At 36.9% G+C, this 26469-nt stretch overlaps 1 protein-coding gene across 1 annotated transcript in view; it reads left to right on the top strand.

Moving 5' to 3' along the window:
• The window catches only part of BIRC6 (baculoviral IAP repeat containing 6), a 169507-nt gene that overhangs the window by 31217 nt on the left and 111821 nt on the right, over positions 1 to 26469 (top strand). The window contains exons 11-23 of the mRNA XM_015566420.1: positions 528 to 677; positions 4803 to 5028; positions 6769 to 6929; positions 7933 to 8064; positions 8552 to 8683; positions 10700 to 10878; positions 12088 to 12221; positions 13232 to 13396; positions 13482 to 13613; positions 14599 to 14696; positions 16300 to 16447; positions 17517 to 17650; positions 21602 to 21748. Coding sequence (XP_015421906.1) covers positions 528 to 677; positions 4803 to 5028; positions 6769 to 6929; positions 7933 to 8064; positions 8552 to 8683; positions 10700 to 10878; positions 12088 to 12221; positions 13232 to 13396; positions 13482 to 13613; positions 14599 to 14696; positions 16300 to 16447; positions 17517 to 17650; positions 21602 to 21748 — 1938 coding nt within the window. The remainder of the gene's footprint in view (positions 1 to 527; positions 678 to 4802; positions 5029 to 6768; positions 6930 to 7932; positions 8065 to 8551; positions 8684 to 10699; positions 10879 to 12087; positions 12222 to 13231; positions 13397 to 13481; positions 13614 to 14598; positions 14697 to 16299; positions 16448 to 17516; positions 17651 to 21601; positions 21749 to 26469) is intronic.

The raw sequence follows: 26469 nt of genomic DNA, 5'->3' as shown, positions 1-26469 counted from the left end.
GCTTGGCTCTTTGGTGCATGGGACAATGTTCTAACTAACTGAGCCACACTGGCCAGGTTTGTTACTGCTGGGATTGAGATTGGCCCTTGATCCCAAAATAGCTAGTATATTCGTTTCCTCATCTGTTAAGTGGCTACAATTATTGTCCCTATCTCAAGGGTTTTTGTGAAGACTAAATGAATTAATTTAAGCATTTAAAATAGTACCTTAAACATAGTAAGTAAATTCTAGTTGAATAACTGTTTTCAAACATGTTTGTGTATTTGCCATTTTCCTAATTTAATTTTCAGTTTGCAATTACTTGGCAGTTTAACTTCTAAGTTCTTCGAAATATATCACTTTGTTGAATTGAACCGTGGCCTGGTTCATAGGTCAATGCTCAACCACTGAGCCATGCAGGCTGGGCTGTTATCCTTCTTTATCTGACTATCAAGTGATAGTAAAATAAATTTTCTTAACTAAGTAAAGTGCACTTGTATGGGTACCCATCCATGTATGTATGTTGATGGCATATCACTACACTATAGGTGGTGAGCTTCATTTTCTCCAAATTGGAGGAACCTGTGATGATATTGATGAAGCTGATATATTAGTGGATGGATCTCTTTCTAAAGGAATAGAACCATCTTCAGAAGGTTCCAAACCTTTATCGAATCCTTCAAGTCCTGGCATTTCAGGTATGGTATTAAGGTTTTAAATGATTTAAAAAAATGCATATTCCTGTGATGTTCAGAGTTTTCTGAGTTTATTTTTGTTGTTGTTGTTAATCCTCACCTGAGGATATTTTCTCATGGATTGTTAGGGAGAGTGGAAGAGAGAGAGAAAGACAGAGAAACATTGATGTGAGAGAAACACATCGATTGGTTGCCTCCTGCATGCACCCGCCCAGGGCCTGGGCTGGGGAGGAGCCTGTAACCGAGGTATGTGCCATTGACCAAAATCGAACCCAGGACCCTTTGGTTCGCAGGCCGATGCTCTATCCGCTGAGAAAACTGGTTAGGGCAGAGTCTATTATATTCTTTTTTTTTTTTTAAATATATTTTATTGAGTTTTTTTACAGAGAGGAAAGGAGAGAGATAGAGAGCTAGAAACATCGATGAGAGAGAAACATCGACCAGCTGCCTCCTGCACACTCCCCACCGGGGATGCGCCTGCAACCAAGGTACATGCCCTTGACCGGAATCGAACCTGGGACCTCTCAGTCCCCAGGCTGACGCTCTATCCACTGAGCCAAACCGGTCTTGGCTATTATATTCTTTTTTAAAAAAATATATTTTATTGATTTTTTACAGAGAGGAAGGGAGAGAGATAGAGAGTTAGAAACATCGATCAGCCGCCTCCTGCACATCTCCCACTGGGGCTGTGCCCGCAACCCAGGCACATGCCCTTGACCGGAATCGAACCCGGGACCCTTCAGTCCGCAATCCGACGCTCTATCCACTGAGCCAAACCGGTTTCGGCAGTATTTCAATTTTTATAGTCAACTCTTGCTACTTTGCTGAGGGCATTAATTTCTGTATTGGCATTCTTTTACTAGGCTTGTTTTTGTGTATTAATTATTATTTTTCCAGTAGTTGGAAAATGTTATAAACATTAAAATAAGAAGTGATTCTCAACTTTGGGTAGGTTGACCAACATTGGTTCAGTTACCTAAGGAAAAAACACATTACATTGGTCATTAAGGAGTTTTTGGTCTAGCAAGGGAAGAAAAAAAAAACATGAAAAACAGAAGATTCATTAAGTAAGTTTAAAGTCAGTGGAATGGCCTATATTATTAATATTAGTATAGGAGTTGAAAAGTCAAAAAAATACTTTCTGCAATAGCATATTCAGACCCCAATTGCCCCATTGTGAAATTTTAGATACAGTATATAATTCTGTTTCATGCTCTTCACGTGTTGCACTGAGCTCTCTTTCCCCAACCTTTATGCCTACTTTTATTAATTTTGTACTTCCATAGAGCTGTGTTGTACTCTTAGCACTTACCACATTTTATTCCCCAGAACTAGCATTTTAAAGAAGTTTAGTAAATCTGAAATAAAAAGTATGTTTGAACTCAAATGTATTCTAAATAGAAATAATACATAAAGTTGGTAGTCAATCTTAATGGACACTTATATTTGGGCATTTGATTATTCTTCTTTGCATCATAGACAGACTTAGTGATTACTAGTATAATACATGTTAAATTTAGTGATTATTAGTATAATCTATGGTAGTCTTCACTACCTTAATGCCAGGTGTTCTCAACCTTATCTGCACTACTGACATTTTGGACTAGATTTTTTGTTGTGGTTGGAGTATTCTGTATTAGTCTTATCTCTGAATTCTGCCTACTAGATTCTAGTACATACATTGCCCCCATCCACTTGGCCCTTGGGAGGCAAGATTGTCCCCAGGTTGAGATACACTGACTCATGTCTCTTGCTATAATTAGTCAAGACTTGATTGTTTTGATTATACAACTTAGTTTAGAAGCTAGCATACTGAATGTTTTCTTAATTTATAAGTTATTGTTATAATAAAGAAGAAATTCCATAAAGTTCATAGAAGTACTATTTAGTAGAAAAGCTGTGAATTAGATTATAAAGAAGTAAATACAGTCATATGCCACATAATGATGTTTTGGCCAATGATGAACTGCATATATGACAGTGGTCCTATATATCCTATATAATAAAAGCCTAATATGCAAAGTGTACAGTCAATCCACTGGCCGTTCAGCCAATCAAAGCGTAATATGCTAATGATATGCTAAGGCTGCTCAACCTCTCGCTATGACGTGCACTGACCACCAGGGGACAGACGCTCTGACCAGTAGGTTAGCTTGCTGCTGGGGTCTGGATGATTGGGACTGAGGGAGATGGGCTGGACACATCCTAGAGCTCTCGCACTGTCCCTCCCCGGTAGGCCAACCTCCCATGTTCCTCCTCGGCCCCTATCATGCACTGGTGGGTCCCTCAGCCTGGTCTGCACCCTCTCGCAATCTGGGTCCCCTTGGGGGATGTCGGAGGTCTGGTCTTGGCCCGATCCCACAGGCCGAGAGAATCCCATTGGTGCACAAATTTGTGCACTGGGCCTCTAGTCTGATTATAAAGGAATTGTAAAATTCCTATTGCATAGTGAATTCTTAGCTGTGGTAACATTACTGTTACAATGCATTACTCAGGTGTTTGTGATGATGCTGGTATAAACAAATCAACTGTGCTGCCAGTCATAGTAGCACATTATAGTCATATACAGTACATAATTCTTTTTTTAATTTAAAAAATGTTTTTATTACCCTCAGAGAGAGGAAGAGAGAGGGAGAGATAGAAACATCAATTATGAGAGAGAATAATTGATTGCTGTCTCTTGCATGCCCCCTACTAGGGATCGAGCAGCAACCCTGGGCATGTGCCCTCACCAGGAATCGAACCATAACCTGGTTTATGGATCAAAGCTCAACCACTGAGCAACATGCCCAGCTATCCTCTACTTTTAATTATTATTTTAGATTGTAATCTTTCTACTTACAAAAACAGTTTGCTCTGTAACACTAGCAGTAGTCCCATACATCTCATGTTTGCCATGTTTCCTAATGTCAGACATTTTCTCTTGTGCTTTATTTACTCTTGTTTTGTACAGTAATATGCTATACATACCATATAGCCTAGATGTAGTCCAGGAGAAGTACGCCATACCACATAGCATAGGTATGCCCGTGGTTGGCAAACTGCGGCTCGCGGGCCACATGCGGCTCTTTGGCCCCTTGAGTGTGGCTCTTCCACAAAGTACTATGTGCGGGCGCCCATGTACAGTGCGATTGAAACTTTGTGGCCCATGCGCAGAAGTCTGTATTTTGTGGAAGAGCCGGTATTTTCTGGAAGAGCCACATTCAAGGGGCCAAAGAGCCGCATGTGGCTCACGAGCTGCGGTTTGCCGAGCCACAGTTTGCCGACCACTGTTAGGCTGTACTATCCATGTTTGTGTAAGTGCACCCTGTGATGTTTGCACAATGATGTAATTACCCAATGATGTATTTTCTTAGAATGCATCCCGTTGTTAAGCAGTGCATGTGTAAAGACATTGACATGCTTTTAATATTTACCAACAATTTATAAAGTGCTAAACATTGAGAAAAAATGAAGTACACTTATCAATTTTATGGAACTTGGTTTACATTTTCTTTGTGAACATATTCTAAACCTATCAGATTTTGTATTTTAGTCTTTCTTTAAGCTTTTGTTAATTGGAACAAGAAAAACAGCCTTTCATCTTTAATGTTAGACATTTGACAGATATGAATACATATATTTATTTAAAAAACTAATTTGAAGCTGGTTGTTATTCTTATAATGATGATATGTATATATGCTATTCTAAACTATTATCGAAGTGGAAAATATACTGTTTAAAGGGCAGATGTTACATGCTTGCTCATGGTTAGCAATTTTTTTTTCATGAATAAGAAAATCTAAAATTTGATATTTCTCTTATGGGAATTAGACTTTCATTTTAGCACTGTTAACTTTTGTTGCTCTTTCTAAGTTTAGGGTGAGGTAAAATTAGGATTTTTCTAACAGGTTGACTTTGGATTTCTCCAGTAATGAGTACCCTTCCTATAATTTAAAATATTCAAATGTATTTTTCTTTTGCTTGTTATGTATTCAGTGCTATTACTTTAGTTGCATGTAAGTATCTGAGCTAATATTAACTTTCAGGATACTTAGTAAATGTTGCAATTTGAGTAGATAATAACGTTAATTAAAAGTAATATTTTTGTAAAACTTACTTCACATTCTTCATTCACTATTATTAAGGAGTTGACTTATTGGTGGACCAGCCATTCACTCTTGACATCTTGACATCTTTAGTGGAGCTAACTCGCTTTGAGACTTTGACTCCACGGTTTTCAGCTACTGTTCCTCCATGCTGGGTAGAAGTTCAACAAGAACAGCAGCAAAGGAGGCATCCTCAACATTTGCATCAGCAACACCATGGAGATGCTGCTCAGCATACTAGAACTTGGAAACTACAGACTGACAGGTAAAATATTCTTCCAGGGTATTAAACTGGAAATCCATATTATATATTTTTTAGAGGCAACAGATTCTTAGATATGTATTACTGTTTCTCCTAACTTTTTATATTAATAGCTTTTTTTTTTAAAATTTATTGATTTTTTACAGAGAGGAAGGGAGAGAGATAGAGAGTTAGAAACATCGATGAGAGAGAAACATCGATCAGCTGCCTCCTGCACACCTCCCACTGGGGATGTGCCCGCAACCCAGGTACATGCCCTTGACCGGAATCGAACCTGGGACCTTTCAGTCCGCAGGCTGATGCTCTGTCCACTAGGCCAAACCGGTTTCGGCAGCTTTTGTTTGTTTTATTCCTTGCCTTAATTTTGGAAATTGCTATATTCATACTTGTAGAATAAAATAGTGAAAATAATATACCATTGCCATTAGTTTGGCCACTCAGTCCACAAATGTAACAGTTAATGACTGATGGAATTTATATTGTAATAGATAGACAATAAGCAGATATTTATTATTTCATATAGTCATAAAAGATATTGAAATATATTAAAACAATATGGATATAGAATAGTTGCGTGTGTACTTGTGTGTAAGAATGAGATGTAGAGAGAGCAACTTTGTCTAATGATTTTAATATAAGGGGCCAAAGAAAGGCCTCCATGAAGTCATTATTTCAGAGACAGTGGGATTGCAAAGATACTGAGACGTATGTTTTATGAATTCTAGAAAGAGCAAGAAGATCATTGTTGGAGTTCAGTGAACGTAGTAGGATTGGTCAGAGGCCAGGTCTAAAACAGTAGCTGGTAATCAGATCATGAATGTATTTATAGGCCACAGTGAGAATTTTATGCTGAGTGAGATGGGAAGATGTTAGAGGGTTTAAGTATAGGGGTGATGTGATATAATTTACATATTAGAAGGATGCTGTAAGACTGCTGTGTTGACTGTAGACTGAGTGGTTGTGTGTGTTAGGCAGCAGTGATGGAAGCAAGGATTCTAGTTGGGATGCTGTTGTGGTAATCCATGTGAAATGGTGATGGTAGCTTGGAACATGGTGTTAGTTGATAGAAGTAGTGAAAAAAGTGATCAGCTTTTGGATATGGATATAATTTGGAGGTAGAAGGAACAATATATGCTGATGTAATGAACATCTGGTGTGAGAGAAGAGTCAGGGATGACTGAGGTTTTGGATTGATGAGCTAGTTGTAAAGTGGAATTTTGTTTACTGAGATTGGAATGGATAATCATGAAGTTTGGATTTATGATAAATTTGAGCTGTCTGGTAGACATTAGGATATAAATCTGGAGTTTAGTGGAGGAGTATGCTTTGGAGATTGTTTTTGTTTTTCAGCATATATGTATATAGAATTTAAATCAGAATGGACACATTAAGAAATACAGGAAGTTCTTGTTTTAAAATGCAGATTCCTGGGACCCTACTCCTAGACTTAGGGTCGGGCCCAGGAATCTACAGATAATTCTGAAGCATGATCGTCCATACTGTAAGCAAAAAGGGTTTATATAATGTACAGTTCCCAAGGCAGGTATGAATTCCTGAAGTAAGATGATTCATGGCCCTAAGTAACCTCTGGGTTGGGAGCTGCTTATCTTCTCTCCTGAATGAAGAAGCATTAAGTTTTGTTGGATGCTGAAAATCACAGTTTAAAATGTGATATTAATTGTAATATGTTATGGTTGAAGGAAGATTTTTGTTTTATTTAGCATATTCTTTCTTATTTGACAGCAACAGTTGGGATGAGCATGTATTTGAATTGGTTCTACCGAAGGCCTGTATGGTTGGACATGTGGACTTCAAATTCGTTTTGAACTCAAACATCACCAATATTCCACAGATACAAGTGACACTACTGAAAAATAAAGCTCCGGGCTTAGGGAAAGTCAATGGTAAGAATGAGTCAAAATTTATATTTTAAGATTTTACCTTGTAGTTGGTTTCTTTAAAAAACTAATTCGTTGTCTAGGATTGCCAGTTCCCTCTCCTGCTCTCATCCCCTTCCCCAATATTTTCTGCTCTACTTTTGGTGATTTTACTTACAAAAGCTAATCCTGGGAATACTTTAGAGCTTTTCAGTAACTCAGTATTGTTCAGAATTGCATAAACTTTTAAATAATTTAATTATACTTTTTGGGGAAATACAGTTAGTTCCTTTGTGAATTAGTTTCACTTTTAGCATTATTAAACTTGATACATTACTCTTTTTAAGAGGAGAATTGATTGGGAAAAGGACTTTGTTTTGGAAGTCATATTCTTGTAAGGTTACTAGTGAAACCCAACCTTTCCTGTCATCCAGAAATATACCCATTTCTATTTATCTTTGTCACAAATTTAGAATTTGATATATTGAATTATAAAAAGATTCTACACATTTAGCATATTCGGAACTAGATGTTACCAGTCAGCCTTTTCTTCTTAATAGGTTAATTGAAAAGGCAGGGGGTAATTTTAGAGTAAAATGGCTACTTTACCCAACGGGTTAAAGACAATGAAACTTGAAAATTTTCCTATTTAAAACAATGTGTGTGTGTGTATGAATTTTTGTATGTTTGTATCCTTTTGAAATATGACAGATTCTGATTTAATTTGGTTTAAGACTTAGACATTGATCTTTTTTAAAACTCTTTGGGTGCTTGTACTCTGCAGCCTAGGCTAAGAACTTTTAGTTCAGTTGCCAGCAAATTATTTCTTCAGGTGAATATTTTAGCATAATTAAAAAAGAGATGAGTGTATGAACAATTAATTGAATCTAATTTTCTTCTTCCTGACAACCATTTTGTAGCATCTGTGATGAAAATCACAACAGTTCCCAGTTTTATAGAAAATTTTAGAATTTTAGGCACATAAATCATTGATATTAAGTAAATTAAGTTTAATATTTTTATCCTCTAGAAACAGCAGTAGATAGGCAGATCACCTTTCCTTTGTCTCCAGCTCTTAACATTGAAGTGGAACAAAATGGAAAACCGTCCCTGGTTGATTTGAATGAAGAAATGCAGCACATGGATGTAGAGGAATCACAGTGTGAGTTACATTATAGAGCTGTTGTCCATGGCAGTAAAAGGAATAGTGATCCAAATGCATCATGCTGGGCACAGATTTCCTTATGGCTTGCAAAAACTTGGTTTTGAGAACATGATTAAAAAGTAACCTGTAATTCTGCTTTGGCCAAATGCTTTAACTTTCAGCTCATCTTTTTGAACACAGCTGCGCTATTACTTGCATTATTGTTTTTTAATATGTTGGGATTTGAAATTATGTCATGGTTTTATTATTACTGTTGAAAATCAAAGTGAATGTAAATAAAATGGGAATGGAAAAAAACCATAATATATCAGATAAGTGATAATTATAGTTCCTTATCATGATAGTGAATTCATACTTGAACACATTCTAAGTATGGTATTTTGTGTGGTGGTAATACATGTAAATGTGATGGGAATTTGCTTATTAAATATTACACTTTACATTATCAACTACTTTAAAAGAAAATGTATATTTTTCTTTTTAGGTCTTAGATTATGTCCATTTTTAGAAGATCATAAAGAAGACATTCTATGTGGGCCAGTATGGCTTGCTAGTGGCCTTGATCTATCAGGGCATGCTGGGATGTTGACATTAACAAGTCCCAAACTTGTTAAAGGTAAGGTAACATATTTTACCAAAGCATAATAAATAATAACCCCAGTTTTAAAAATAGAAAAAAAAATGGTCCAACAAAAAGTAAGATCTTGTTTTATTTGGGGTTTTTATTAGCAATTCCACCAATTTCCTGGTCGCTGACATCATTTCCTTCATAAATTACTTTTTAAAAATTTTTTTTATTGATTTCAGAGAGGAAGGGAGTGGGAGAGAGAAACATCAGTGATGAGAGAAAATCATTGATTGACTTCCCCCTGCATGCCCCCTACTGGGGATCCAGCCTGCAACCCAGGCATGTGCCCTTGACCGGATTTGAACCCAGGACACTCCAGTCTACAGGCCGATGCTCTATCCACTGAGCCAAACCAGCTAGGGCATAAATGACTATTTTTATGTGAAATTTTCTGACCCTACTTTCTTAGTTTGAGAGTTCTTAGTGCTTTTTGAAAAAGCATGAAGTGAACACAGGATGACTTTTGTGCGATCTAACAAAGCTCTTTAAAGTTGCCAGATATGCCCTGACATGTATCCCCTTCCCATCAGTTGGAGAGTTCTGTGTCTTTGGCATGTTTACTGTATATTGTTAAAATATAGTCTCTGAAGATGGTTTTTATAGAAGAGTGTTCTTTTTTTTTTAAAATATATTGTTATTGATTTTTTATAGAGAGGAAGGGCAAGAGATAGTCAGAAACATTGATGAGAGAGAAACATCGACCAGCTGCCTCCTGCACACCTCCCACTGGGGATGTGCCCGCAACCAAGGTACATGCCCTTGACCAGAATCGAACCTGGGACCCTTCAGTCTGCAGGCCGACGCTCTATCCACTGAGCCAAACCGGTCTTGGCAGAAGAGTGTTCTTGATACGTATCAGATGTAACATTTTGAGTGTCTCAAGTAAACATAAATTATAATTAATGTATATTTTAAAATAATTGGCAGTTATATAGATAATAGATATTGCAGTAGGACTCTTTTATTTTAGCTTCTCCCAGTGTCCCAAGGGTGAAAAATAAAGCCAACAAACAAAATACCCCCTTATTATTAAAGTAAATTTGGAGGTGAGGTGGGGTGTGGAGATCCTTTCCCAAACCAAGAAAATATCTGACCATCTAAATAACTTTTAATTTACATATGTTTCCTTCATAATGTTTATCTACATTCACACATTTACCTTTAGTTCTGGTCAAGGGCATATATCTGGTTTGCAGGCTCCATCCTTATCCCAGGTGTGGGAGGGAACCAATTGATGTGTCCCTCTTACATTGATGTTTCTCTCTGTCTCTCCTCCTCCCTCCATTCTCTCAGAAGATCAATGGAAAAATATCCTTGAGTGAGGATTAACAAAAAAACAAAATAAACAAAAAAGAGGGTAATAGTGTAGTGCTAGCATGGTAGACAGGCAGATCCTTGGAAAACAAAGGTTATAATCACAGGAAAATTTAGTATCTTGGTGCAGTTATATGTTTAAGCTTCCTTTGAGGTCGGTACTATTATTTTCATTTTACGTTTGAAGGAATTGAACCACAGAGAGGTTAATTTTTCATATACCTTATAAATGGCAGTCGTTATTCAAACCCAGGTAATGAACACAAAACCTTTCCTTTTTCAACTATTAATACTATAGTGCTTATTTGTATGGGTGTGCATGGTTGCATAAAAGGATTGTGTGGATACACATATGGGTGGTGCCTTAATGACAGGTTTTTTTCTTTGTATTTTTCTGTGGTTCATAAAAATTTGTTATTAGAATCATTAACTTTTTGGGGAAAATATGCCCAACAGCTAAAAATTTTTTTCTTAATGCTACTCATTTAACTCCCGTGCTTTTTATTTTTTGGCTACCAATTGAATATAGGAAGGGATTCAGTTATATTATACTAAAATAGCAGTGTAATTTTGAGAGAATTCTGAACTGTGTTTTTTCACGTTATTTTTTTAACTTTCATTATGAAGATGAAAAACAATTTGCCCTTTTGGTGATTCAGTTATTTATCCCATTCTATGCTGCTCCTCTAGGTATGGCAGGAGGAAAATATCGTTCGTTTTTAATCCATGTCAAGGCAGTGAATGAGCGAGGAACAGATGAGATCTGTAATGGTGGCATGCGTCCTGTAGTAAGACTTCCATCCCTGAAACACCAGAGTAACAAGGGTTATTCACTTGCTTCACTCTTGGCAAAAGTTGCAGCAGTCAAGGTATGAAACAGTTATTTTGAACTATAACAATTCTTTTTTAGACATTGTAGATGAGATTTGACACACTGTTGGAAGTAGTATGACCATTGTGTGTTTTTTTTCAGCAGATCATTGGTTTGTATTTTTTTTTTTTACAGTGACTTAAAAAATATTGAAAAGAAAATATTTTGAATTAACTTTAAGCAAACTACGTAAATTGCATAGGGTATATTTACTAAGGAGTAATTGTTAGCTAGTACCTCCCTTTACATTATTTTAGGTCATAATATTTATTTCTTTAAGTGAAAAAGTTTGATTTAATGCCTGTTACTGGTAACTCATCACTTTTTTTTTTTGATTATGTAGAAAGGGAAGTTGGGGAGTGATTTTAGAGATAAATTGTAATATTCATGGTTAATTTTCTGCAACTAGTTAGTCTCTTCATAATTGTCTGATCTTGGAGTTTCCTGAAGTTTATAGAGATTTTGTTTATCATCATTATTCATAGGCAATAGTAGCAATATCAGTAATACCAATCATCTTATGATTATACAGGTTTTCTAATTTTTCAAGGACTTCTGTGCACTTTATCTGACTTAATCCTTAAAAATAAATGAGATAGGCATAGCAGGTGCAAGTATTATTTCCATTTTTCATATGGAGAGTGAGTGAACCGCTGGGGCCAGGTGGATCAGTTGGTTGGAGCATCTTCCTGTGCACCATAGAAGGTTGCAGGTTTGATTCCCAGTCAAGGCACATACCTAGGTTGTGGGTTTGATCCCCAGTGGGGGCACCTCTGGGAAGCAAAGCATCGATGTTTCTCTCACAGAAAGTGTTTCTCTCTTTCTCCCTCTTCCTCTCTCTAAAATCAATTTAAAAAATCTCCCAGTGTGGATTAAAAAAAATTTTTTTGGAAGTGAGTGAACGTTAGAGATTGGGAGCTATCATATCTCATGTAGCTTCTAAGTGCTGTAGCTGGGACTTGGATTCAGGATGTTGGCATTATAATCTTAACCATTGGGTATTAACTTTAATAACTATGTCTTTTTCTCTTCTATTATAATTCTGAGGGAAATTAGTCATTTACTGAATATAAGGTAAAAACTCATTTTAATTTAAGATTTATGTTATGATAGTCATAATTCAGTTATTGTCCTTTATTTGAAAACTTAATAGTAAATACTTTTTAGTATAATTTGTTCATTCAATTATTTACTTTTGTATACTTAGGAAAAATCATCTAATGTTAAGAATGAAAATGCAAGTGGCACTCGTAAAGCTGAAAACCTCCGGGGTTGTGACTTACTTCAAGAGGTCTCAGTCACAATTCGAAGATTTAAGAAAACGTCAATTTCTAAGGAAAGGTAACCTCATTCCCTTTCCCTATTATTCTTATAGTAATTAAAATACATACAAAAGAGAAGAATAAATATACTAACACAATATTTTAAAATCTAACTTGAAAAATCTTAAAATTTTCATTTCTTTTATTAAGAACTTGTAATCTCATTTAGGGATGAATTGTCTTTCTGCTTCATTGGTTTAACTCTAGTGTCTATATACTGCTCGGTATATATCAGGAATACAATATTTATAGCATGAGGAAAGAAATAAATAATTTGAAGTTTTACTTACTATGTCAGAATATAATTATTAACTTTATTTCTTTTAAAACTTTCTACAAGCCAAGTATTGCTTACATACTATTTTAAATCTCTGAATACCATAACATTAAGTTCAGAGGCTGACATTTCACTGTAATATTTATTTTCAAAAGTTTTTTTTTAAAAATATATTTTATTGATTTTTTACAGAGAGGAAGGAAGAGGGATAGAGAGTTAGAAAGATCGATGAGAGAGAAACATCGATCAGCTGCCTCCTGCACATCTTCCACCGGGGATGTGCCCACAACCCAGGTACATGCCCTTGACCGGAACCGAACCTGTGACCTCTCAGTCCGCAGGCCGACGCTCTATCCACCGAGCCAAACCGTTTTTGGCTATTTTCAAAAGTTTTTTTAAAAAAATTGTGATATTCATGATTTTGCCCTGGCTGGTGTGGCTCAGTTGGTTGAGCATCGTCCTGTGCACCAGGATGTCGCCGATTCAATTCCTGGTCAGGGCATATGCCCAGGCTCCATCCCCAGGAGGAGGAGGTATGCAGGAGGCAGCTGATGAATGTTTCTGTGTCTCATCAGTATTTCTTTTTGTCTCTTCTTCTCACTGCCTCTCTCTAAAAAATATAAAAGTCATTGAAACATATTAAAAAATTGTAATATTTATGATTTAAAATGAAGCATATGACCAACCAGCTCGTGATAGCTTTAGTCTGTTTCATTTTGGTTGTTAATGTATATATATTTTCTTTTTTGTAGAGTACAACGATGTGCCATGTTACAGTTTTCAGAATTTCATGAGAAGCTTCTTAACACCCTTTGTAGAAAAGCAGATGATGATGGCCAAATCACAGAACACGCCCAGAGCCTCGTGTTGGATACTCTTTGTTGGTTAGCAGGAGTACATTCCAATGGACCTGGAAGGTTAATAATTAAGATTTTACTACCGCTGATGATTGCTTTTTGGATGTTATGAATGCAAGTTCAAATGTGTGCTATTGTTTTGCAGCTCAAAGGAAGGAAATGAGAGCTTGCTTTCAAAAACACGAAAATGTCTCTCGGATATTGTACGTGTTTGCTTCTTTGAGGCAGGACGAAGCATAGCCCATAAGTGTGCCCGATTTCTAGCTTTGTGCATTAGGTTGGTGTTTTTTTAATTTGAAAGTTTACTTTGTAGATGCATCTGCAGTTTGGCAGGTGATACCTTGTCTCTAGTGCAGCTGTTCTCAACCTGTGGGTCACAACCCCTTTGGGGGTCGAACAACCCTTTCACAGGGGTCGCCTAAGACCATCGGAAAACACATATATAATTACATATTGTTTTTGTGATTAATCACTATGCTTTAATTATGTTCAGTTTTTAACAATGAAAATACATCCTGCATATCAGATATTTACATTACATTTCATAACAGTAGCAAAATTACAGTTATGAAGTAGCAACGAAAATAATTTTATGGTTGGGGTCACCACAACATGAGGAACTGTATTAAAGGGTCGCACATGAGGAAGGTTGAGAACCACTGCTCTAGTGTAATATGAACCTTGTTGAATGTATGTATAATTTAAGAGAATTTGTAAAAGTTGATGAGATTCTAAGAAAGAATTTAGGGTTTTTAGGGGAAAACGTTATGTTAAATAAACCTATTAGTAAATAGGCTTCTCTGCCTATTAGTAGCAGTTTAGGGAGTTTGGTAAGGGGAACTCTTTTCCCACCTTTACTCTTACTCTCCCTGGTTGTCTTTGGATCCTTCACCCGAAGCCTTGTTCCCTGTTATATGACAGTCTTACAAGGTTTATTTGTAATATTGACCAGATCATTTTCTCTAGATCCTCAGACTCTTACCTAGGAGTGTTTAAAAGCTAATAGTCAATATTGACTGTAGTTGTCTGTCAGTCCCTTTTGGTAAAGTGAATGGTTTAATGCATAAGAAAACAGTAACAAGACCCTTAGTATAACTAGTCCTTACTATTTTTTTTGCCTATTTATAGGGCTGTAAGGCAGATTTTTATTGTGATTAGTATGAATACATTTAGAAGATTTTTAAAAGAACCACACCATGTTTCAATTGAATTTTGAACTTGAGTATCAATGCATTTAAATTTTTTCTTTTAAAACTTTTCAGTAATGGAAAATGTGACCCATGTCAACCAGGATTTGGATCTGTTCTATTGAAGGCTTTACTTGATAATATGTCATTTTTACCTGCAGCTGCAACTGGTGGTATGTGAAATTAGTTTAATCACTAGTAACTGTAGTCGTGGCAAACATTTCACAATATACTTAGGATTATTTAGTAACTTTTTTGTCAATTTCCCCTTTATTTTCTGTAGCTTATCTTTTTAAGTGGTTATGTTCTGATTGGGTGGGCATGTACTTTCTGTTTAATAATATTGCTAGGAAAAAGTGGGATAGATAAGTATAAATATCAAATAATCTTAATATATACATTTTCTAATTTCATTGAAATTATTGAGTTTGGTGGTGTTTTTACTGACTATAGATCAGATAATCACAAACTAAAATGCTAGTAAGTGATCAGAGATGTGTGTGATTGGTAGCAGCTATAATCAACTGAAATTCTCTACAAGGGGCCAGTGGGTGTTTTTTTAGCACCTGAGGACTGGTAATGTCATTTAAGAATGAATGTAATTATGAAGTAGGAATTGAGAAAGCAATCCCCTAAAGTAGCATATGCATAAGGTAATGAAGATTAAAAATTTTTTAAAATGTCTTTTGCTGTTTTATATTGTTATTCTGAAAGGATACTGATATGCCCTTTTAAACCTAATGCTATATTTTTAGTAGCCATTTCTTACTGTGTTTTCATTTATAAATGACCAACCCATTCAACATGTTATCTCAATGAGATAAATATATTTCATAAGGATTTGATCTTTGTGGTATACCAGGAAATAAAGCTTTCTCAAAGTTACTTGGTAAATGGGTATTATCACTATCTTAATTTATTATTAATTTTTAAAAATACATTTTTACTGATTTCAGAGGGGAAGGGAGAGGGAGAGAGAGATAGAAACATCACTGGGGATCAAGCCTGCAACTTGGCCATGTGCCCTAACTGGAATCAAACCGTGACCTCCTGGTTCATAAGTCGATGCTCAACCACTGAGCCTCTTCGGCTAGGCACTATATTAATTTAGATAGTCTTTTTATATTTACCTTGAACATACAGTGGACAAAACTCTTAACTCTATGTTATATAGAGTAGGATATTTTGGACTTGATCACTTTAATAGTCTTCTTTGTTTAAAATATTTTGTTGACAGTAGCCTTAGAGGTAAGATGCTTAAATTTTGGTGTGTACTTACTTAGATATCTCAAATTTTATCAAAGAGTCTTAAAATACATCACCATAATCATCTTTTAAGCAATGTTGGTCTGTATTTAACTGGCAGTATAGAATAACTATACGCATTCACTTGCTTAGTAAGGTGTGTTAGTTGTAAATCAATGATGCCATCCATTGTTCTTGAAAATTTTACAGCTACAGAGAAACAGTATTTCAGGATGGATGGCTTGAAGGCCCTGACATCTTTACACTTTCTAACTATTCCAAAATGTCCCTCAGAGTCATCTCATGTTATTGAAAATCTAAATGTTTAGTTAGCCTGATATACTGATCAAAAAATGTGATTGATGTGATTGAAATTCTTTGTCAGTGTCCTCTTAGTCATACAAGGAAGTTGGTCCTTCTTTGTAAATTCCAAGTTGTAAGAAAGTCTAGGGAAAGGAGACACTGATAAATATGTAATCTGAAGTTTTCTATGTTAGAGAAAAATGAGGAGATGTTGATTTTTGTTTTTAGGTTCTGTCTATTGGTATTTTGTCTTACTGAATTATGTTAAAGATGAAGATTTGGCTGGGTGCAGTACAGCTTGCGCATCTTTGCTTACTGCTGTGTCCAGACAGTTACAGGACAGGCTAACACCAATGGAGGCTTTACTTCAGACAAGGTATTTTAATAGATATAATGACAAATAGTGGGCCTTTCTGGACATGGAACCACCTTTGCATAATACTGTCACATATATATTTGCTTAAAAACCATTTTTCTTACAAAAATGTATTTAAATTATACCTAACCTTTTTCCAAATGATATTTAGCGTAAGGTTTTCTTTTCCCGTTTTCTTCTTCTTCTTCTTTTTTTTAAAATATATATATTTTTTATTGATTTTTTACAGAGAGGAAGGGAGAGAGATAGAGAGTTAGAAACATCGATGAGAGAGAAACATCGATTAGCTGCCTCCTGCACATCTCCCACTGGGGATGTGTCCGCAACCCGGGCACATGCCCTTGACCGGAATCGAACCTGGGACCTTTCAGTCTGCAGGCCGACGCTCTATCCACTGAGCCAAACTGGTTTCGGCCGTTTTCTTCTTCTTCTTCTTTTTCTGAAACGATTCTCTTTAACAGTTTTGAAAGTCCTGAAGATTGTTATTCATAAGGCTAATAATAAGAAAATATTTAAAAGTTCTATTTCTTGCTAAAGGAAGAAGGATTTAAGATAATTTGTTTCTCTATTATTAAAACTTCATAGGCAGAATTATGTCAGTCACTTATAGTCCTTAACTAGTATTCTTTATCTCCTCATTAATTACCTAAAACTTCAACATAATGAAATAAGAAATTGAGTGGCACAATGGTTTTGTAACATTTTTAAGTTGGAAATCTCGATTTTGATGAAATTTTACTCAAAGCCTTTGTACTTTTTCCTTTAAACAAATGTGATTGTGGTGAAGAATGGCTGCCTCATCTCTTCCATGCTTCAATCTGCAGAAGATTCAGTCCGGATTCATTAGCTGCCAGCTTATTGGAATTGCATTTGTTGACTCTTTCTGGACCTTGTCTTTTGGAGTATAGGTTTACAGGGACCACAGTCGAGATTCACTGAATTTAATGGGTTAAACCTGGTTAGAATTTCTTTCTGCCCTGTCTCAAACTTCTTTTAAAACCAAGTAAATAGATAATTTGTTAATTAGATGGCTGACAGGAAATTTTTAGGACATTATTTTATTTTTCAGATATGGATTATATAGCTCACCATTTGATCCAGTCCTCTTTGATTTAGAAATGAGTGGCTCTACTTGTAAAAATGTATACAACAGCAGCATTGGTGTTCAATCAGATGAAATTGATTTGTCGGATGTCCTTTCAGGTAGTAAGTTTTTTTATTAAAGGAATTTCTAGATTTTAAAACTTGTATTTAAGCTACCATTGCATTCATAGATTATAGTTGCTCTGTTTTATCTTTAAAAACTAAAATTTAGAACTTAACATATGTGAATCACTTAGCTATTTGACTTTCCTACTTAACCCCTGACCCACCATTATTAAGGCTGTTTTTGAAAGAGTTATGAACTTGTTTTTTATGTTTCATTGCATGTCAGTTTGACTTTAATACTTAAAAGAGATTATTTAAAATTTTATTATTTGTTGTAGTCTTTTCACTTTTATTTGGCGTGTTTTTGTTGTCTTTAAAATAAAAGAACATATTTTTATATTAAAAATAAAATTAATATGTACTTATGTAATAAGCAAAGATGCAGAAAGAAAAACATTTTTCTGCATATACCATTACACTGTACTGAGGAAAACTTTGTGCACATTGTTATATGTATTGTATACATTTCTGAAGAATATACTTTTAGGATTGAATGGATATAACAGCCTTATAATAAAAGGGTAATATGCAAATTGACCCTAGTGGAGGAATGACCTGGACTGACCCATCACTATGACATGCACTGACCACCAGGGGGCAGACACTCAATGCAGGAGCTGCCCCCTGGTGGTCAGTGCGCTTCCACAGAGGGAGCTCCACTCAGTCACCAGCCAGGCTGAGGACTGGGGGTACAGCAGCGGGTGGCAGGAGCCTTTCCTGCCTCCTTGGCAGCACTAAGGATGTCCGACTTCAGCCTAGGCCCACTCCCCCTAATTTCCCTTGATTAGTCCTTTGAACTTCCCTTAAGTAAAACATAGCACTTTAAAAAAGTTCAATTGTATAATTAGTTGTTTAATGAAATAACTTTGATACAGAAAATGTATTCCATGAGAACTAGGGCCTGTCCTTTTACTCTCATATTAAGTGCTCAATAAATATATTTTTTTAAGACATGTGTCAGACCCTATATTAGGCACTGATGGGAGGTTGGAAAATAGATTATAGCAATTTAATGTTGCTTAAAAAATATATATATATATGTTCTTAATTGATTTCAGAGAGGAAGGGAGAGAGAGACATAGAAACATCAATGATGAGAGAGAATCATTGATTGGCTGCCTCCTGCACATCCCCTACTGGCGGGGGGGGGGCGGGTTGGGGGGTTGAGCCAGCAATCCAGGCATGTTCCCTTGGCCGTAAACGAACCTGGGACCCTTTAGTCTTGCAGGCTGATGCTCTATCCACTGAGCCAAACCGGCTAGGGCTACTGTTGCTTTTAATTTAGTCTTTCAGTTGTTGGTAGCAGTTTTTATATATCCTCATTTTTTCCATCTTGAGTTTCTGTTTCACTTTAGCTGTTAGTTATGTTTAAAGTAGTATTAACTCCAGAAAATTGAAAGAACTAAAGATAACCTTTCCCCTTACTACATACACCCTTATTTCTTTTGTGTTCATCCACCCATTTTTCTTGCTATGCTTTTATTGTTTACACTAGAGGCGTGGTACATGAATTAGGGCACCATTGGGGTCCCTCGGCCTGGCCTGTGGGATCAGGCTGAAACCGGCTCTCCGACATCCCGTGATGGGTTCCAGATTGTGAGGGGGTGACCCCACAGGTGCACAATTGGGCCGGGGAGTGATGAGGGAGGTTGGCCAGCCAGGGAGGAACCGCAGGAGGGCTCCAGGGTGTATCTGGCCCTCTCGCTCAGTCCCTATTGGCTGGACCCCAATAGCAAGCTAACCTACCAGTCAGAGCGTCTGCTCCCTGTTGGTCAGGGCATGTCATAGATACTGGTCGACCGGACAACTGTTTGTCCCCTGGAGGGCAGTGCATGTCATAGCAAGTGGTTGAGCGATTTTAGCATATCATTAGCATATTATGCTTTGATTGGTTGAATGGACGACTGGATACTTAGCATATTAGGCTTTATTATATAGGACTAGAGGCCCGGTGCACGAAAATTTGTCCACTCGGGGGGGGGGGGGGGGGGTGTCGGTCCCCTCAGCCCGGCCTGTGCCATCTCGCAGTCTGGGACCCCTTGGGAGATAACAACCTGCTGGCTTGGGCCTGCTCCTGGGTGGCAGAGGGCAGGCCTAATCCCTAGGTGCAGCTCCTGTTCGGGCTCAGAGCAGTGCCGATTGGGGAGTTGGGGCGCCGCCCTGTGTCATGCACAGAGAAGGGCAGATCGGTAGGTTGCAATGCCAACCTCAGTCATGCTCAGGGTAGGGCCGATTGGGGGGTTGGTCACAATCAAGGCAGGGTCAATGGGGAAGTTGCGGCGCCACCCCATGTCACACCCAGAGCAGGGCCAATCAGGGGGTTGGGGCGCTGCCCCCTGTCACAGAGCAGGGCGGATAAGGGGGTTGGGGTGCTGCCCTCTAACACCCACAGAGCAGGGCTGATCAGGGGGTTGGGGCGCTGCCATTGTCACACTCAGGGTAGGGCAGATGGGGAGGTTATGGCTCTACCCCGTCACACACAGAGCAGGGCCCGTGGGGGCGGGGGGCGTTGGGGCGCCGCACCCTGTCACACACACAGCCGCAGGGCGATCAGGGGGTTGGGGAGCTCCCCCCTATCAGGCACAGAGCTGGGCTGATTAGGGGGTTGGGGCACCTTCCCCTGTCACGAATAAAGCAGGGCGGATAGGGAGGTTGTGGCCCCGCCCCCTGTCACACACAGAGCCGCAGGCGATCAGGGTGTTTGGGCGCTGCCCCCTGTCACGCTGATCCCGGTGCCGGGAGGCACTCAGCTCCGCTGATCTTGGTGCTGGGAGGCATATTACCCTTTTACTATATAGGGTAGAGGCCTGGTGCACGGGTGGGGGCGGGGTGGTTTGCCCTGAAGGGTGTCCTGGATCAGGGTGGGGGTCCCCACTGGGGTGCCTGGCCAGCCTGGATGAGGGGATGATGGCTGTTTGCAGCTGGTCACACACCCTTCAGGATGGTGGTCCCGCTTGGGTGCCTGGCCAGTCTGGGTGAGGGGCTGAGGGCTGTTTTCAGGCTGGCGGGTGACTGAAGCTCCCAACTGCTCCTTTTTTTCTTTTTTATTCTGGGCCAGCTTTAGCTCTGGCTCCAGATCTGAGGCCTCTGCTGCTTAAAGCAGGTATCTGGTTTGTTTGGGTTCTTATAATCGAAACACTGTATCAACTCCAGCTCTGAGATCCCGAGCCAGCTGAAAGCAGGTTTCTGGGGTTTTGTTTAGCTTCTATATTTGTTACAATGTTTCTTAAACTTCAAGCTCAGAGGCCGGCAAGGCAGGCGGGGAACGTCAAGTCCTCCGTCACTGAAGCAAGCAAGCCTCATGTTCGCTGCAAGCTGCTTGGCTGCCTGGCTGCCGGCCGCCATCTTGGCTGGCAGTTAATTTGCATATTGCCCTGATTAGCCAATGGGAAGGGTAGCGGGCGTATGACTAATTACCACGTTTCTCTTTTATTAGATAGGATAGTTGTGACCATGTGATATTTTTTTTTTTACTGTATGTGCTAACTTAAACTGTATGATTATAAAGTAGTATGCCTCATTTTAGAAAATTGAAAATATATACAAAATATAAAGAAACATTTAGAGATCTTGTTTATACTTTGGAATGTTTATTTATTTAGTGTCATATTTATACAGTTGATATCATAGATTGTATTCTGATTTTATGCATAATTAACAGATTGGGCAATAGCTATTGTAAGTAGCTGGTTACTCGTATTGTTTCTTGTTAATATGAATGGACACTGAGATGCTTTTATGCAACTCTGCTTTTGTAACAAGGACAGTATCTTCTGCTGTGAGTTTTCTTAATACCATGTCAATTGTGAAGCATTATGTAAGGGCTGTGTGTTTGTTTATACGCCTTCTGTAATTAAAATTGGACTAGCACTATAATTCTCATATGACTTTTGCCTTATAAAGATTTATTCACATATTATAAAACTTGTGTCTTTTCTGCATTAGGAAATGGAAAGGTCAGTAGTTGCACAGCTGCTGAGGGTAGTTTCACATCTCTCACTGGTCTTCTAGAAGTTGAACCCCTACACTTTACTTGTGTGTCAACTAGTGATGGAACCAGAATTGAAAGGGATGATGCAAGTACGTTTACTGGTATATACCTTCTTTTATTATATACATTATTTTATTATATATTATAAGCTATAATAAATATTAAGTGATATATAAGGATTTAAATATCTGTTTACAGTACTTACAAGTTTCTTAACTGTCATGCTAAGTAGAAATTTATTAATAGGAGTTTTATACTTTCTAAATCTATTCATACGATTTTTTTTTCTTGTCCTCTAGTGCACTATTTTAAATCATATTTTTTTATGTGTGTGCATATTGAGAAGTTTTTTTAATTTGGAAAATATTAAACATAATGAAAATAGAGGGAAGAAGAAGAGTACAATAGACTTTATATTTCCATTATCCAGTTTCAATAAGCATCTGTTGATGTCAGTCTTGTGTGTATTTTTGTCATCATATTATTTTATTTCTTTCAGTTGAAATTAAAGGTATATTTGATGCAATGCTTTGAGAAGTGTGAGATGAGTTTAAAGCAACTTCAGATTTATGAACCAATATTTGAGTATGTTGAATAGTGTGGTTTTGCTGATGTTTTAAATGAATAATCAACGGGATGTCTCATTTTGTATATCTTTATTATCTTCTAAAAGCAAATTTTACAGAATGTAAAAGCAATTTGCAAGAGAAGTTATGAAAAATTTAAACTTGTCCTTAGCTTCAGAATGGCATAGGGTTTTAAAAGAAACTTATTAGTTCTTTATTTGAGTACTTTTTATATAGAATCATCTTACATCTTCCAATTGTGGAAGTAACTACTAAATGAAATGCGTGGCTTATGTATAATGATGATAGTTTCAATTTAAAATTAAATGAAATTGTAATGTTTATTTTACATGCAGATGCCAAAAGGGTCAAAATTTGTTTTTGTTTTCTTGGACTATAATAGTCACTTTTGTACAAATTTATGTTTATACTACAATAGACATGACAAGAAATTGAACTTTCAGATATTCTTTAGTTGTAACTTAAATCTTTCTTAGAACTATCATAAAATTTTCTAAGATTTTTATTTTAATAAAATTAAGATTTTTCAATAAGAAGTTTTAAAAATTAAAACCGATAAAAGAGTAGGTTTGAAAAAAAAAAAAGAGTAGGTTTGAGAAATAAAAGCATTCCTTCACATTGCCCACCATTTCCTCTCCTGCAAAGGAAGCCATGGAACTGTTTTTTTTGTTTTGTTTGTTTGTTTCTAAAGGTAGTCTTTGCCTATACAAGCAGTAAGTTACCTCTGTACTCTATTCAGGCTGAGTCTACCTATAGCAGAAGGATTTTTATTAAACTTTAGGGCAAAATCCTGCCTTTTGTTCACTATTATGATTATTAATTTTATCCATATCATTGCATATATGTAGTTAGTCCTTTTTCCTTGTGAAATAGCAAGATTTTATTATCTGAATAAAATAAAATTCATGTATTCATTACTGATTTTCTTTTTTTTTATAAATATATTTTATTGATTTTTTACAGAGAGGAAGGGAGAGAGATAGAGAGTTAGAAACATCGATGAGAGAGAACCATCGATCAGCTGCCTCCCGCACATCTCCTACTGGGGATGTGTCCGCAACCCAGGTACATGCCCTTGACCCAAATCGAACCTGGGACCTTTCAGTCCACAGGCCGATGCTCTATCCACTGAGCCAAACCGGTTTCGGCTCATTACTGATTTTCTATACTGTTAATTAACATTTGTGTACCACAGAAGGTTACCATCGTCTCTCAACTTTCTGTTTACCTTTTTTGGGAAACATGTTGATTGTGAAATATAATGCCCATACATAAAGTGTTGAAAACAGTTGTATAGGCCAGCAGTTTATCTCAGCATACTAGTAAACTGTTATTGTGACCACCTAATCAATTAATAGTATTTTTAGTACTCTAAAGGGTGTCGTTATGTCCCCTTCCATTTATTTCTCTCTAACACTCTTCAAAAGGTAAATAAGCACTGTCCTAACTTTTCGAGTAATCATTTCTTGTTTTTTATTCTTTCTGTAAAACCAATTAATTATGCATTCTTTTTTTAAAAAATACATTTTTATTAATTTCAGAGAGGAAGGAAAAAGGAGAGAGAGAGATAGAAACATCAATGATGAGAGAGAATCATTGATCAGCTGCCTCCTGCAAGCCCCCCACAGGGGATGGAGCCCACAACCTGGGCATGTGCCCTTGACCGGAATCGAACCTGGGACCTTTCATTTCGCAGGCCGACGCTCTATCCGCTGAGCCAAACCGGCCAGGGCTAATTATGCATTCTTAAGCACTAGTTGAGTAGGTTCTATCAGATAGAAAATTGAATTTATTTTTTTTGGTCTGCTCTCTGTTCAATGTCATGATTGTTAAATTCACTCAGATCATTGCATATATGTAGATCATTGGTCTTTTTCCATTGCTGTTTACGATTCCGTTATATGAATAAAAATAAATTTATGTATCCACTATTGCTGTGTATGCTGTTGGTCAACATTTGTGTTCCACTGTGATATTGTTATTACTAATGGATATAGTATTCTCTTAGATATGAATGTAAGAGTAGATTTGCTGCTTCATAGGGTTGTCATATATTCAAGTTTAGTAAGTAATGTTAAAGAAATGCATTTCTTAATTTCCAAATATATGAGGATTTTCTAGTTATCTTGTTATTGATTCCTCTTTTAATTGCTGAAGGGTCAGAACAAATACTCTGATTATCATTATTGCAAAATATGTTAGGAATTGTGGAGGGTCAGCTTTTATAAATATTCCATGAATGCTTGACAATTTTTACTTAGCACTTGTTGGTGAAGTGTATTCTATATCTGCATTTGTGCAAGTTTGCTTTTTGTGTACTCATGACTTTAGCTATTCGTGTTTTGATATTTTTTTAGCTAAGAAGATTGGTGTTAAATGTGTCTTTTAGTTTCATCACTTATTTTTTTAATACATTTTGAAATGACAGCACAAATTTAGAATGGTTCTACTTTCTTGTGAATTGAATATTTCATCATGAGTTATCTTTTTTATCTCTAATATTGCTATTTTTTTCTAAAAGTAATTTGTTTGATATTTGTATACCTAGCATCAGCTTTCTTTTGGTTATTATTTGTATATTATATAATTTTCCTTCTTTTTACTTTAAACTTTTTATTCTTTCCTTATATTTTAGACACATATTTTTAAAACGAACACATAGCTGCCTTTTATAATGCATTCTGATACTTGTCTTTCAGCAGAAATACTTAATGTACATTTAATGTAACCACTATATATTTATATTTAAATCCACTGGTTTTTAAAATTAATATATTCTATTATATTTCTCATCTTGCCAGATGTATCTTTTTTCTCCTTCTTTTGGTGATTACATTTTTATTGGCCTGTTTTTCTACTTTTTACTATTATTAACTGTTGTTACAAAGATCATAATATAGACATTCTGTTGTCATCTGAAAGTCCTGTTGCTGCTTTTACCATATCTTGAACATTATTTATTATCTTCCCAATTTATATGGCATTGTGATTTTATTTTATTTTTTAAAAACATTTTTTAATTTATTGATTTGAGAGAGAGAGAGAGAGAGAGAGAGACATCATTTTTTTAAAATATATTTTATTGAACTTTTACAGAGAGGAAGGGAGAGAGATAGATAGTCAGAAACATCGATGAGAGAGAAACATCGATCAGCTGCCTCCTGCACATCTCCCACAGGGATGTGCCCGCAACCCAGATACGTGCCCCCGAATGGAATCGAACCTGGGACCTTTTAGTCCGCAAGCCGACGCTCTGTCCACTGAGCCAAACCGGTTTCGGCGGCATTGTGATTTTATACTTTAACTTGAAGTGTATTTTAATTTCACACATTAATACATTTTTTATATTTTTCATTTGGAATTATCGCATAATTCCATTTTCATTTTTCTTTTGAATTTTGATCTGGTATGATTTTATATCTGAAACTACTTTTTGAATTTGTCTACTCATGAAGTAACAGTTTTATTGGAAAATTTTCAAATATTTTTGAATAATTAGATGAATAAACCACATAGCCATTATTCAGATTCTAATATTATTGATACTTTCCACAGTTATCATTTTTTTCTCGCTTTAGTACGTCAAAAAAATTAGGTATTATATTACTTACCTCTACGTAACATATACATAAGTACCTTAAATAATATGGACATCCTCTTTAATTACTGGTGCTGTTTTTATCATAATCATTTAAGTTAACTATAATGTGTCATGATACATTTACCATAATTAGCATAATCACTTCTATGGTATCTGATTTTCAATACATAATTAAATTTATCTGAATATTGCAATAACATTTTATATTTGGTTTATTTGGATTAATAGGTGTCATTTTTATTCGTGAAATACAGTTTTATGTTTTATTATAGAACTAGGGGCCCAGTGCACGAAATTCGTGCACTGTGTGTGTGTGTGTGGGGGGAGAGTGTCCCTCAGCCCAGCCTGCCCCCTCTCACATACTGGGAGCCCTCAGGCGTTGACCCCCATCAATCTCCAATCACAGGATCGGCCCCTTGCCCAGGCCTGACGCCTCTGTCAGAGGTTGTCAGGCTTGGACAGGGGACCCTCATTTCCCCCCATCACTGGTTCTGCCCCCAGCCCAGGCCTGATGCCTCTGGCCCAGGCGTCAGGCCTGGGCAGGGGACCCCCAGACTCCTCCGATTGCTGGCTCTGCCCCTGGCCCAGGCCTGATGCCTCGGCCAGAGGCATAGACCCACATCACCCTCCGATT

This window comes from Myotis davidii, unplaced genomic scaffold (assembly GCF_000327345.1).
Source record: "Myotis davidii unplaced genomic scaffold, ASM32734v1 scaffold238, whole genome shotgun sequence".
Classification (NCBI taxonomy): domain Eukaryota; kingdom Metazoa; phylum Chordata; class Mammalia; order Chiroptera; family Vespertilionidae; genus Myotis; species Myotis davidii.
This window is presented reverse-complemented; position numbering and strand designations above follow the sequence as displayed.